Raw genomic sequence first — 13546 nt, 5'->3', positions numbered from 1 at the left:
AGCAATTTTAGGAATGGAGGCAGCCACACACCAGGCCTTGTTATCACAAGTTAGAGTGGTGCTGGAAAAGCACAGCAGGTCAGGCAGCATCCAAGGATCAGGAAAATCGAAAATCATTCCTGATTAAGGGCTTTTGCCCGAAACGTCGATTTTCCTGCTCCTCAGATGCTGCCTGAACTGCTGTGCTTTTCCAGCACTACTCTGATCTTGACTCTAATCTCCAGCATCTGCAGTCCTCACTTTCGCCTTGTTATCACAGGGTCTGCTACTATAGACAACCCATTGTCATACGCTAATACAGCCCATTAGTAGCTATTCATTCTCTTAAACTAATTGTTTTTCACTTCTTTGTCTGTCCAACTGTTCTTCTCTCTTCGCTATTCTTTACTCTTTACCCCTTCCCCCTACTCTATTTTCTGCATAAACAATTTTTCCAAACAACCATCAGTTCTGAGGAAGGGTCATTAACTCTGACTTCTCTTCACAGATGCTGCCAGACCTGCTCAGCTTTCCAGCAATTTCTGTTTTTGTTTCTGCTTTCCACCATCTGCAGTTCCTTCTGTTTTTATAAGGTACCCTGGCTTTTTGGCTCCCTCCCTTTTTCAACAAAGCTGTTGCACTAGCAGTTTTCCAATCCTCCGGGACTTTTCCAGAATCCTGGAAGGATTCTTTGAAGATTACCACCAGTGTACCCACTATCTTTGCAGCTACAGTCAGTTCTGATGTAACGCAATAGTTCAGTTCTCGGGCGATCTCACGTTATAAGAAAATCACGCAATAGCCACGCCACCAAAATTAATGGGACTGAAAGCACATTATAGCCAATAAAGATAAGGAAAGTTTGCTTTCTACAAATAACAGTCTTTATACTTCAATCGCATGAAAGCCAATTTGCATTGAAGTGCTTGTTTAACAGGAGCGGCTGTACTTCCTCTAATATCCTCGGTTGCTTCCCATCAGATCCAGGGAACTTATCAGCTTTTAGCCCCCTTAGTTTCCTTAGCATGTATTCTCTGGTGATAGTTATTGTATTTATTTCCTTCCAACCATTTTTGCCTCTTGACTTTTTGATCCTTTTGGAATGCTATCAGTGACCTAGATCATAAAGACAAATGCAAAGTATTCATTCAATCCTTCAGCCTTTTCCTGGTTTTCCATTATTGTCTCCCCAGCCTCATTTTCTCACGGGCACATTGGCCTTCCTTTTAAAAAACTTTTTAGATAAGGCATTTTTTTAATATGACTTGCTTGTTTACTCTCAGGAGTTTATTTTCTCCCTCTTCTATATTTTTGATAATCTTTTGTTGGTTTTAAAATTTGCCCACAGTCAATGGACAGCCCTTTTCTCATGCCCTCCTGACGTAGTCTCTGTCCTACACAACAGCTACGGTTAGGGGATGCTTACACACTATTGCACTAATGTCGTCTTCTTGTTGCTCTCTTATCTTCACTCACGTGGATTCTACATCTTTCAATCCAAGGTCACTTTCTGCTATCATGCTTGTTCCATCTCACATCAACTAATGCCAGCCCATTTGCCATGACCGTGGCAACTTTCAGTCAGGTTAACTCATTCTGAAAGTCGATGTGGCTTAACCTATCAACCTTGACCTCCACTCCCTGAATTCTGGAGCCTTCCCTACACTGAAGAGAAGCAAGGGTTGAGACAGAAAGAGACACACAAAGTAATACTGAGGCTGTATCTGACAGTGATGTTCAATCGTTTTAATTTTAAAAATATACTTTATTCCTGAAAAAATCAAAAGTACATAGAAATGTTCTAAACTCCTTAGTCTTTGCAGAGAAAACAAACAAACGAAACATTGGAATTTTGACATTTCTATGTACTTCTGACTTTTTTATAAATAAAGTATATTTTTAAAATTGAAAACAATTGAACTGCACTGTCGGATGCAGCTTCAGGGCATCACTTTGTGTCTCTTTCTGTCTCAGTCCTTGCTTCTATAGTTGCAAAAGCAAAGGCATTTTCTACCTCCATTCATTGTGAAGCAGCAAGAGAGTGACAACTGAACAACGCTAGTTATACATTGGCAGAAGGACCTCACAGTGGTCTTTACCCACTGCACCTTGGCAGCAGCTGCCCCAAGTTAAGTGCCACCCTCAGCACGTAGTCCTGGACTTTTGGAATGTGCCAGTCTGCAACACTTGGTCAGGGTCAACTCTATATACTGGAAGACCAACAAGTTTCAGGCAGATCAAGAGCATCTTTCACCAGGTTAATGGTCCTCCAGGTGCACTCAATGTTTGTCTTGGTGTGCATCCTGGGGAACAGCCTGTAGCGCATGCAGTCCTGCATCACGCAGTTGCTCAGGACAAACCTCAATAAAAACCGTTGCATTTCTTTCAAGACATTGTCTCACAGACACAAGAATGCACCTTTGCAAATAGTCTCTTTATCAGCACAGCCGTGTCGAGAGCAGCATGCGGTGGCACAGATGAGACTGGGTATGTGTGAAGGATCTGATGGGCAGTGCCCTTCTCACCACCAGCCAAGCTACATCTTGGTGCTTGTTGGACAGTTCTGATGATGAGACATTCTGCCAAAAGGACTTTGACATTTCTCTTCAGGGAATTTTGTGACAAGTTCCACACTCTCCTTTTCCTGCAGGGTCTCCAGAACAGTATATGCTGACCACTTCCTAATGGGACTGGTATTCAAATCTTGGCAAGCTTTTGCAGGAGGGTCAGGTGATATAGAACAGACCAACTAGTTGGAGCATTCCACGGTAAAATGTCAGCCCCGACCTTCACAACACCAGGGACAGGTAGAACCTCAGCAACTAGTTAAATTTGGGTGTCTACATACAGAGGGTCTACGCACAACCTGATGCAGCCACACACAAAGGTGGCCATTAGGATGAGGACAGCATTGGGTATGTTCTTCACCCCTCCTTGTCCAGAGGTCTGTACATGGTGTCTCTGCAGACATGGTCCATCTTTGACCTCCAGCTGAACTGGGAGATGTTTCTGGTGACTGCAATGGCACAAATTTGGGGAATGGGCCAGATCTGTGCCGATGAAACAACACCGAGAGTACCTCATGCCTGATGACTAGGTTTTTACCTGCAATGGAGGGGGAAGTAATGCTCCTATCTGCTCAGTTTCTGCCTCCCCTTGCTTCCAAGTTCAGGCATACCTCCTAGCCCCTCCGACCTACATGCTCAGCACCTTCAGATAATCTTACCATGATAGTGAAGGGGAGAAAGGATCATCAGCCCAGTTCCCAAAGAACATAGCCTCGCTCTTTCCTCAATTTCCCTTGGCTCCCAATTTGAACTGGTCGCAGCTGCTTGCGAGTCTCTGCACTGACAGTCGATCTGAACAGAAACAGCGGTGCCATCTATGTACAGGGAGGCTTTGACCTGCTGGTCCCCACTGCATGGAACAGCTACCCCTCTCAGGCTCCCACCTGTCCTGATGGACTCAGCAAAAGGCTCTGTACCACAAACAAGGCAGGAGAAAGAGAGAGGGAAGCCCTGCCTGACTCCAGGTCTGATCAGGAAGCTTTCAGATTCCCACCCGTTGACTCAGACTGCACTAATGATATTTGTGTAGAGCAGTCAGATCCAATTGCAGATTCCCCTCCTCAAAGGCCATGTTGGAGAGCAGATCCCACATGTAGGAATGTGATATCCTGTCAAAGGCCTTCTCCTGGTCCAGGCTGATGAGGCAGGCATTCACCCCCACTGTCCTGTATATAGGCGGTGACACCCCTGTAGAACACGAGACTCTCTGAGATCATCCTGCCTGGTACAGCACAGATTTGGCCAGGGTGGATCACCGATCCCACAGCAGATCTGACCTGGTTAGTGAGGACCTTAGATAGAATTTTATAACCTGCAAGTGAAAGTGAGGACTACGGATGCTGGAGATTAGAATCAAGACTGTGGTGCTGGAAAAACACAGCAGGTCAGGCAGCATTCGAAGAGCAGGAAAATCGTCAGGAATGATTTTCAATTTTCCTGAACCTTGCATGCTGTCTGACCTGCTGTGCTTTTCCAGCACCATTCTAATCTTTTATAAACTGCACTCAGTCCTGAGATTAGTCGGCAGTTTCTGACTTTCTCCCTCTGCCCCTTCCACATATTGATGAGGGTGATGGTACCTTTCCCCATGGATTCTCACATGCCACCTGCCAGAAGTATACTCCTCCAGCTGCTCCTGGCCTATCACATCACACAGAGCTCAGTACAACTCAGCCGGTAAGCTGTCACTTCCGGGAGTTTTGTTCTTCCCAAGGACTTGAGAGCCTAGGTCCACTCATCCAGAGATGACAGCTGTTATCACGTGCTGTGGTCTATGACAGAGGACAGGAATGACCAGGAGGCTGTGCTGTGTGACATACAGTCCAACAGAAGAGAGTTTGCTGATCCTCAGGATGTCAGACTGAGATGGTGTTACTGAGCCATCTTCTTGCTTCAGGTTGCTGGGCCCAGAGCTCTCCTTGTGTACCTTCTGAAAGAAGGAATGCCAGAAAGGTCCATCCACTCAAGGTTGTGATATTAGGTTTGTTAGCCACTAGTTTCTCTTTAATGTGGGTTCTCTTACAAGTGGAAGCATGTTCTGTACATACAGCTCATCGAATCCATTTTGTCACCTTGATTCCTGGAAAGTGGAGCTCCAGTCTGGTCAGCCTCGTCAAAACCGTGCAATTCCAGTACCAGCCTTGTAAATCTAAAGAAACTCAGCAGGTCTGGCAGCGTCAGTACAGAGAGAAACAGAGTTAATGTTTTGAGTCTGCTATGACTCTCTTCTTAGAACCTCAAACCGAACCCAAAATGTTAACTCTGTTCTTTTCTCCAGAGATGCTGCCAGACCCGCTGAGTTTCTTCAGTACCCTCTGCATTTGTTTTAGAATAAGCTCACATTACTGTCAGTGTGTACCCAAACAGGTACCCAAAATTTCATTAGCTCCTCTCAGGAACAGTTTTTTAACATATTCTGAGCTATGAGCTATAGGGAGAGGCTGAGTCAGCTGGGGCTGTTTTCCCTGGAGCATTGGAGACTGAGGGGTGACCATATAGAGTCATTGAGATGTACAGCACAGAGTTTCAGTCCAACTCGTCCATGCACACAGATATCCTAACCTAGTCTAGTCCCAGTTGCCGGCACTTGACCCGTATCTCTCTAAACCCTCCCTGTTTATATACCCATCCAGGTGTCTTTTAAATGTTGTCATTGTACCAGCCTCCACCAACTCCTCTGGCAGCTCATTCCCTACACGCAACACCCTCTATATTAAAAAGTTGTCCCTTAGGTCCCTTGTAGTTTTTTCTTCTCTCACCCTAAACCTATGCCCTCTAGTTCTGGACTCCCCCACCTCAGGAAAAAGACCTTGTCACCCGTGAGCCATTGAAGATGGCACGATAGCTCAGTGGTTAGCACTGCTGGCTCACAGTGCTCGGGTTCAATTCCAGTCTCAGAGGAATGTCTGTTTGGAGTGTGCACGTTCTCCCTCTATCTGTGTGGGTTTCCTCCAAGTGCTCTGGTTTTCTCCCACAGTCCAAAGATGTTCAGGTTATGTGGATTGGCCATGCTAAATTGCCCATAGTGTTCAGGGATCTGCAGCTTAGGTGCATTAGTCAGGGGTAAATGTAGGGGAATGGGTGGTGGGTTATTCTTCTGAGAGTCAGTGTGGACTTATTGGGCCAAAGGGCCTGTTTCCAAACTGTAGGGATTCTAATTCTAAGAATTTACCAATCCACGCCTCTCATGATTTTACAAGCTTTTTTTTTTTAAGGGTGATCCTTCAGCCTCTGATGTTCCAGGGAAAACAGCCCTGGCCTATCCAGCCTCTCCCTAAAGCTCAAAACCTCCAATCCTGGCAACATCTTTGTAAATCTTCTCTGAATCCTTTCAAGCTTCATAACATCCTTCCTATAGTAGGGAAACCAGAATTGCACTGTATATTCCAAAAATGGCCTAACCAACGTCCTGTACAGTTATCACATGACCTCCCAACTCCTATACTCAATGCTCTGACCAATAAAGGAAAACATACCAAATGCCTTCTTCACTATTCTATCTATCTGAGAATTCACTTTCAAGGAGCAATGAACCTGCACTCCAAGGTCTCTTTGTTCAGCAACACTTCCTATTAAGGTTATAAGTCTTGCCCTGATTAGCCTTTCCAAAATGCAGCACTTCAAATTTATCTGAATTCCAATGACCCTCCCTCAGCCCATTGGCCCATCTGATCAAGATCCCACTGTACTCTGGAGTACAACCTTCTTCGCTGTCCACTACACCTCCAATGTTGGTGTCTTCTGCAAACTTACCAACTGTACCTCTTATGTTCACATCGAAATCATTTAAATAAATGACAAAAAGCAGTGGACCCAGCACCGATCCTTGTGGCACTCCACTGATCACAGGCCTCAAGTCTGAAAAACAACCCTCCACCATCATCCTCTGTCTTCTACTTTTGAGTCAGTTCTGTATCCAAATGGCCAGTTCTCCCAGTATTCCATGAGATCTAACCTTGTTAACCAGACTCCCATGGGGAACCTTGTTGAACGCCTTATTGAAATCCATGTAGATCACATCCACAGCTCTGCCCTCATCAATCCTTTTTGTTACTTCTTCAAAAAGTCAATCAAGTTTGTGAGACATGATTTCCTACGCACAAAGTCATGTTGTTGTGGTTCTGTTCACTGAGCTGGGAATTGGTGTTGCAGACGTTTCATCCCCTGTCTAGGTGACATCTTCAGTGCTTGGGAGCCTCCTGTGAAGTGTACAAAATCCCATGCAAGGACTGCACAAAACACTACATAGGACAAACAGGAAGACAGCTAACGATCCGTATCCATGAACACCAACTAGCCACGAAACGACATGACCAGCTATCCTTAGTAGCCACACACACAGATGACAAGCAACATGAGTTCGACTGGGACAACACTACTATTATAGGACAAGCCAAATAGAGAACAGCCAGGGAATTCCTAGAGGCATGGCACTCATCCACAGATTAAATCAATAAGCACATCGACCTGGACCCAATTTACCGGCCACTGCAGCAGACAGCTGGAACTGACAACCGGAAGCTGCAGATTCAAACCACTATAAATGCCGGAGGAAACTTCACAGAAGCGCTTCACAGGAGGCTCCCAAGCACTGAGGATGTCATCTAGACAGGGGACAAAACGTCTGCAACACAAATTCCCAGCTCGGCGAACACAACCACAACAACGAGCACCCGAGCTACAAATCTTTTCACAAACTTTGAACAAAGCCATGTTGACTATCCCTAATCAGTCCTTGCCTTTCCAAATACTTGTTAATCCTGTCCCTCAGGATTCCCTCCAACAACTTGCCCACCACCGAGGTCAGGCTCACCGGTCTATAGTTCCCTAGCTTGTCCTTACCACCCTTCTTAAACAGTGGCACCACGTTAACCAACCTCCAGTCTTCCAGCACCTCACCTGTGACTATCGATGATACAAGTATCTCAGAAAGAGGCCCAGCAATCACTTCTCTAGCTTCCCACAGAGTTCTCAGGTACACCTGATCAGGTCCTGGGGATTTATCCACCTTTAACCGTTTCAAGACATCCAGCACTTCCTCCTCTGTAATACGGACATTGTTCAAGATGACACCATCTATTTCCCTACATTCTATATCTTCCATGTCCTTCTCCACAGTAAATACTGATACAAAATACTCCTTTAGTATCTCCCCTATTTTCTGTGGCTCCACACAAAGGCCGTCTTGCTGATCTTTGAGAAGCCTTATTCTCTCCCTAGTTACCCTTTTGTCCTTAAAGTATTTGTAAAAACTCTTTGGATTCTCCTTAACTCTATTTGCCAAAGCTATCTCATGTCCCCTTTTTGCCCTCCTGATATCCCTCTTAAGTATAGTCCTCCTACCTTTATAACCTTGTCAGAATTCACTCAATCCTTGCTGTCTGTACCTAACATACACTTCCTTCTTTTTCTTAACCAAAACCTCAATTTCTCCAGCTATCCAGCATTCCCTCCACCTACTATACATGACTTTCACCCTTATAGGGCTATATTGTCTCTCGTTATATCATTTTTGAAGGCTTCCATTATAGAGGTTTATAAAATCATGAGGGGCATGTATAGGATAAATAGACAAAGTATTTTTCCTGGGGTGGGGGAGTCCAGAACTAGAGGGCAGAGGTTTAGGGTGAGAGGGGAAAGATTTAAAAGGGACCTAAGGGGCAACATTTTCACACAAACGGTGGTGTGTGTATAGAATGAGCTGCCAGAGGAAGTGGTGGAGGCTGGTACAGTTAGAACATTTAAAAGGCATCTGGATAGGTATATGAATAAGAAGGGTTTAGCGGGATATGGGCCAAGTGCTGGAAAATAGGCCGAGATCAGGTTAGGATATCTGGTCGGCATGGACAAGTTGGACCGATGGGTTTCTTTCTATGCTGTACATCTCTATGACACTTATGATGCACTTAATGCTTTAAGGTACTAACTGTTTCTACAACAATTAGCACTCACTCTGGTGTGAGCTTCCTCACACTTCCCACTGTCTCTCTTGCTATGATTTGAAAATCAGTGTTGTCTTTGTACAATCAGCTAATGCTATCAATATATTTTCCAGTTCTGTCAAACCTTCAAACACACCAGCCTTTCAAATTTAACTGGAGTTAAAATTCCTGGAAACGTTCTGTGAACCCAGCGTGTAAGGGTCTCTGACATCCTTCTGGGTGTGGGGCTACCAGAACTCGGCACAAACTGGGGCTTCAATTGCCTTTGGCTTTGGGTGAGGAACATCGCCAGTGTGAAGATAACACGACAGCTGCCTGTTTAAGACACGACGCCTCTTCAATCCGCTGTTTTGTGAAATGTACTGAATCTTTCCCCCTCTGATCACACACACACACAATCCATCCCAAATCTGCAGCTTCCAGTAAAACAAATCCCAGAAATATTCCACACTGTGCAAAGGGAGGTGCCTCCCTTCTCTGGCAGCGAGGGAGAGCCGCTGGAAACTCGAGATTTTTTTTCCCAGAGAAGGAGAAACTTTTCAGGAATGCTCCTTATTTAGTCAGAGGGTGGACTGCAGCCCCGCAGCTCTCCACAATCCATGTTTACTCCGTGTCCCGGTTATTCCTGGCCGGGGGCACATTCCTTCCCGACCTTCCCTCAGCAAGGCACATCCCATCCCATCCCATCCCATCCTTACCGACTTTCCTGAAGGCTTTCAGAGCGAGTTTGTTGGGATCCGACTCCGGCAGCTGCGAGCCCCTGGATCTGGTACCGATCATGGTGTTGCTTTGTCCCGGCCGCTCTCTCTGCTCGCTGCCCGGGGGGTGGTGGGGGTTCCTGAGCTCCGAGCCTGGGACACAGAGCCGGCCTGTGCCGGGCTGCTCTCTGTCTCTGTCTGTGTCTCTCTCTCTTCACTCCCTGCAGCTTGAGGTGTTTCTCTCTGCTCAATCCCCAGCTGCTCTCAGTTCCCCTGCCCTCCCCCTTCACCTTCTTCCCTCAGGCTGGAGGCTGGATCCTGCTAACCAGAAGCGTCTTCTCGCCGACCCTTCACTTATAATCCAGGAATTCAACTCATGTGACTTTCTGCCTCTATATAAGGAAAAAGGGGTCGTCGCCACGCGAGGTAATATTGGAAGGGGAAAGTTCATTCGCTTCCCCGCTGGCTAGGCATTACTGTTAGGGCTGGGACCATTGCTTTATAGAAACCGAATGCAAAATCAGCCCACTCCTGTCATTGGCTTCTGTCCTGAGGACCCAAAATACTTTCCCATTATACAGACCAGTACAAACAACCAAATATTTGTCATAACACAGTTCTGTCCCTATCTTCTCCCACTGCAGCTTTTCTTCAATGTGTTTGTGAGAGAATTCCTGTTTTTAGTGTGTGTTGGAATCAAGTCAGCCAAATTCCTTAAATAAAGAAGCTGTTGATTGTGGAAAAAAATTGCTCTGCAAAGATTCTAACATTGCAAAGTGTTCCTGTAGAGCCAGACCCAGGATTCTGTGGACAGGGTGGTGAGGCTAATGGGTGTGAGGCAGTATTTTTAGTCAGTGATGGATTCCTCTCCATGGCCCGTGCTTTCTTACCCACTGGTTACAACAAAGTTTAATTTTAAAGTGAAAGGTCATCCTGTCAATTTCGGACTGTGTGTAATTCAGCAAACAAAGGAAATAAATAACTGCGCACGCTGGAAATCAGAAATAAAAACAGGAATTAATAGTATATACTTAACGGTAAGGTCCATGGGAGTGTTGCTGAACAAAGAGACCTTGGAGTGCAGGTTCATAGCTCCTTGAAAGTGGAGTTGCAGGTAGGTAGGATAGTGAAGAAGGCGTTTGGTATGCTTTCCTTTATTGGTTATAGCATTGAGTACAGGAGTTGGGAGGTCATGTTGTGGCTGTACAGGACATTGGTTAGGCCACTGTTGGAATATTGAGTGCAATTCTGGTCTCCTTCCCATTGGAAAGATGTTGTGAAACTTGAAAGGGTTCAGAAAAGATTTACAAGGATGTTGCCAGGGTTGGAGAGTTTGAGGCTGAGAAGGTTGGGGCTGTTTTTCCTGGAGCGTCGGAGATAGAGGGGTTACCTCATAAAGGTTTATAAAATCATGAGGGCCATGGATAGGGTAAACAGACAAGGTTTTTTCCTTGGGGTGAGTGAGTCCAGATCTCGAAGGCATAGGTTTAGGGTGAGAGGAGAAAGATATAAAAGGGACCTAAGGTGGTGAGTGTATGGAATGAGCTCCCAGAGGAAGTGGTGGAGGCTGGTACAACTGCAACATTTAAAAGGCATCTGGATGGGTATATGAATAGGAAGCATTTAGAGGGATATAGGCCAAATGCTGGCAAATGGGACTAGATTTATTTAGGAAATGTGGTCGGCATGGATGCGTTGAACCGAAGGGTCTGTTTCTGTGCTGTACATCTCCTTGACTATGAATTGCTGGGAAAACTCTGCAGGTCTGGCAGCATCTGTGGAGAGAAAGCAGGATGTTAACTCTGTCTTCTCTCCACAAATGCTGGCAGATCTGCTGAATTTTCCCAGCAATTCCTGTTTTTGTGTGTGTATCTCTGTGTTAAAATCAAGTCAGCCAAATTCCTTAAATAAATAAGTTATTTATTGTGGACAAAAATGACTCTGCAAAGATGATAACATTACAAAATGTTCCTGTAGAGCCAGACTCAAGATTCTGTGACAAAAGACAGGGTGGTAAGGCTGATGAGTTGGCAGAGTTTAATATTCAGTGTATTGCCATGTTTCAGGGACTCAGCCGTGGACACAATGTGCTTTCTAATGGAAACACAAATATCTCCATTAATAGTGGCACACCTAGAGAACACATAGCCAAGTGATGAAAATTTTCCAACCAACATGAGACTGGTGCCACGAAAGGTTATGTCTGGTGATCCAAAGCATGATATGTATGTTTGCAAATGACTCAAGTCTTGCAACACAAAGCTACAATTCAAAAATTTACCAATGATACCAAACTTGGAGATAGTGACAGTGAGGATGACATCAATTGACCACAATAGGAAATAAATAAACTGTAATAATGGGCAGACATGTGGCATGTGAAGTTTTTTTTCATAGATATTTTTATTGAAAAAAGAAAATTTTTAAAAAGTTCTTTTTTACAAAGTACAGAAGTAATACAAGCAAGTATAAACACCAATCTGAGATTAAAAATTAAATAATAACCGAGACGACAAACAAAAAAAAGTAAAAAACCCAATTAACTACTAATCTATCCTACAAACAATCAAAACATAAAATAGGATAGCGATAAACAACAGAATAATTAAATAACTAGATACATGCTCAAAATAGATTTATACCAAGTCATAATAAAACCGGTATTTATATGGGATTCCTCCTCCTGGGGAGTCCCTGAACCAGCCAGAACCATCACCACAGTTAGACAAGCCCTGGTCAATATGGCCAAAATATCTGTGTCAATATAGTTCAAATAGGGCTGCCATGTTTTATAGAATAATTCAGTTTTTTGGTGCACCATATTTGTGAGGAAGTCAAGTGGGATATATTCCATGATTAACTTGTGCCAGTTCGAAAGTCCTGGAGCTGCCCAATTCACTAGAATATTCTTCCTTGCACAAAAGGAGAGAATGGCAAATAATTTCCTCCAATGCACGTTCAGGGAGGGCAAGTCTGAAAAACCCAAAAGTAGAGTCACTGGATCCAGTCTAATCTCCGTGCCCAAGATCTCTGTCAAGGCATTCACTACTCTATCCCAATACCTACATATCTTATGGCATGTCCATAGACAATGCATGAGAGTGCCAAAATCTATTTTGTATTTAGGACACATTGGGGATGCTCCTACGTGCGGGAGGTGGGTGGGGGAGGGGTTCCTGCCTGTTGCGAACTGCGGGAATCTTTGCCCTTAATCATTTTAGAAACTATACCAACTGTCCAAGTTTGATGTAAAATGACTGACTACACTGGGCAAAAGCTATCTAAAATGATTTAAAGGGTGTGGTGAAGACAAGTGCCCCACTTTGCCTGAGTCTTAAGCAGAGCACTACAGACTCAGACTTGCTGGGTCGCCGCCATCTTGAATCCCCCTCAGCACGTGAAGTTTAATAGAGAGCAATGTGAGTTGATGCACTCTCACAAAAGGAATGAGAAATAGATTTAATGACACAATTCTCAAGAGTATACAGGAAGAAAGTGACTTGGGAGTTTGTTTGCATAAATCTTTGAAGGTGGCAGAACATATTGAGAGAACAATTCGTAAAGTGTGTACGATGCTGAGCTTCACGAATGCAGGGACTACATACAAAAGCAGGAAAGTTGCAACAAACCTTTCTAATGCCTTGATAACGCCATAACTATAGAATTGAGTCAATTTCTGGTCAGCACTTACACGTTAATATAAATTCACACTATATAAATATTTATAAAAATATGAATTGTTTATATTCTGTTTAGCAGGCAACTATCAAACCATTAATTTTTTTAAACAAACAGTTAACTAGATCAGCATGAATTAAAGGTTTTCTTGAGTGAAACATATTCTGTCCCAAAAAATAATAAAGTACAATCTCAAATGTACACACAAGCACAGGTCATAAGTTTTAAGAAGACTATTTGGTGCAGAGAGGAAGAACAGAGATTGTGCAGTTTAAAAGTCCTTATTTTTAACCTGAGACTAATGTTATTTAGTTGTGGACTTGTATCCTTAGCAGTAGCAAGGATATCTTTGAGTTCTCAGAGAATGGCTGTTTCCTGATTTGCTTTTTCACCGGGTGTAGTTGTTGGAAGCTGAGAGGAAGTGGGTGGTCAAGCTACCATGGCTCCAAAACTGAATTGACATTCTGAATTGATCCACAGCCAGAGAAATCGGGCCTGACTGACAATTGGCCGAACTAAATTAAACAGCAACCAGCAGCTATCAGCTACAGAGAGCAGGAGAAATCAAGAACAAACAGGTCACAAAAGTTCAGAGGGAACCTCTTCTAACCAGCTGAGGGTTGTGTATTGGAGACGTATCAATCAGACTTTGTGGCACCTGAACTTCCAGTCAGTGCCTGAG

The 13546-nt window shown here is 44.2% G+C and overlaps 1 protein-coding gene across 1 annotated transcript in view; it reads right to left on the bottom strand.

Moving 5' to 3' along the window:
- The window catches only part of LOC132830693 (1-phosphatidylinositol 4,5-bisphosphate phosphodiesterase delta-3-like), a 178907-nt gene extending 169520 nt beyond the window's left edge, over positions 1-9387 (bottom strand). The window contains exon 1 of the mRNA XM_060848503.1: positions 9187-9387. Within this exon, the coding sequence (XP_060704486.1) occupies positions 9187-9268 (82 nt within the window). The 5' untranslated portion in view covers positions 9269-9387. The remainder of the gene's footprint in view (positions 1-9186) is intronic.
- Positions 9388-13546: the final 4159 nt, after the last annotated feature.

This window comes from Hemiscyllium ocellatum, chromosome 32 (assembly GCF_020745735.1).
Source record: "Hemiscyllium ocellatum isolate sHemOce1 chromosome 32, sHemOce1.pat.X.cur, whole genome shotgun sequence".
Classification (NCBI taxonomy): domain Eukaryota; kingdom Metazoa; phylum Chordata; class Chondrichthyes; order Orectolobiformes; family Hemiscylliidae; genus Hemiscyllium; species Hemiscyllium ocellatum.
Note: the sequence above shows the minus strand (reverse complement) of the source record. Positions and strands in the feature narration are given on the sequence as shown.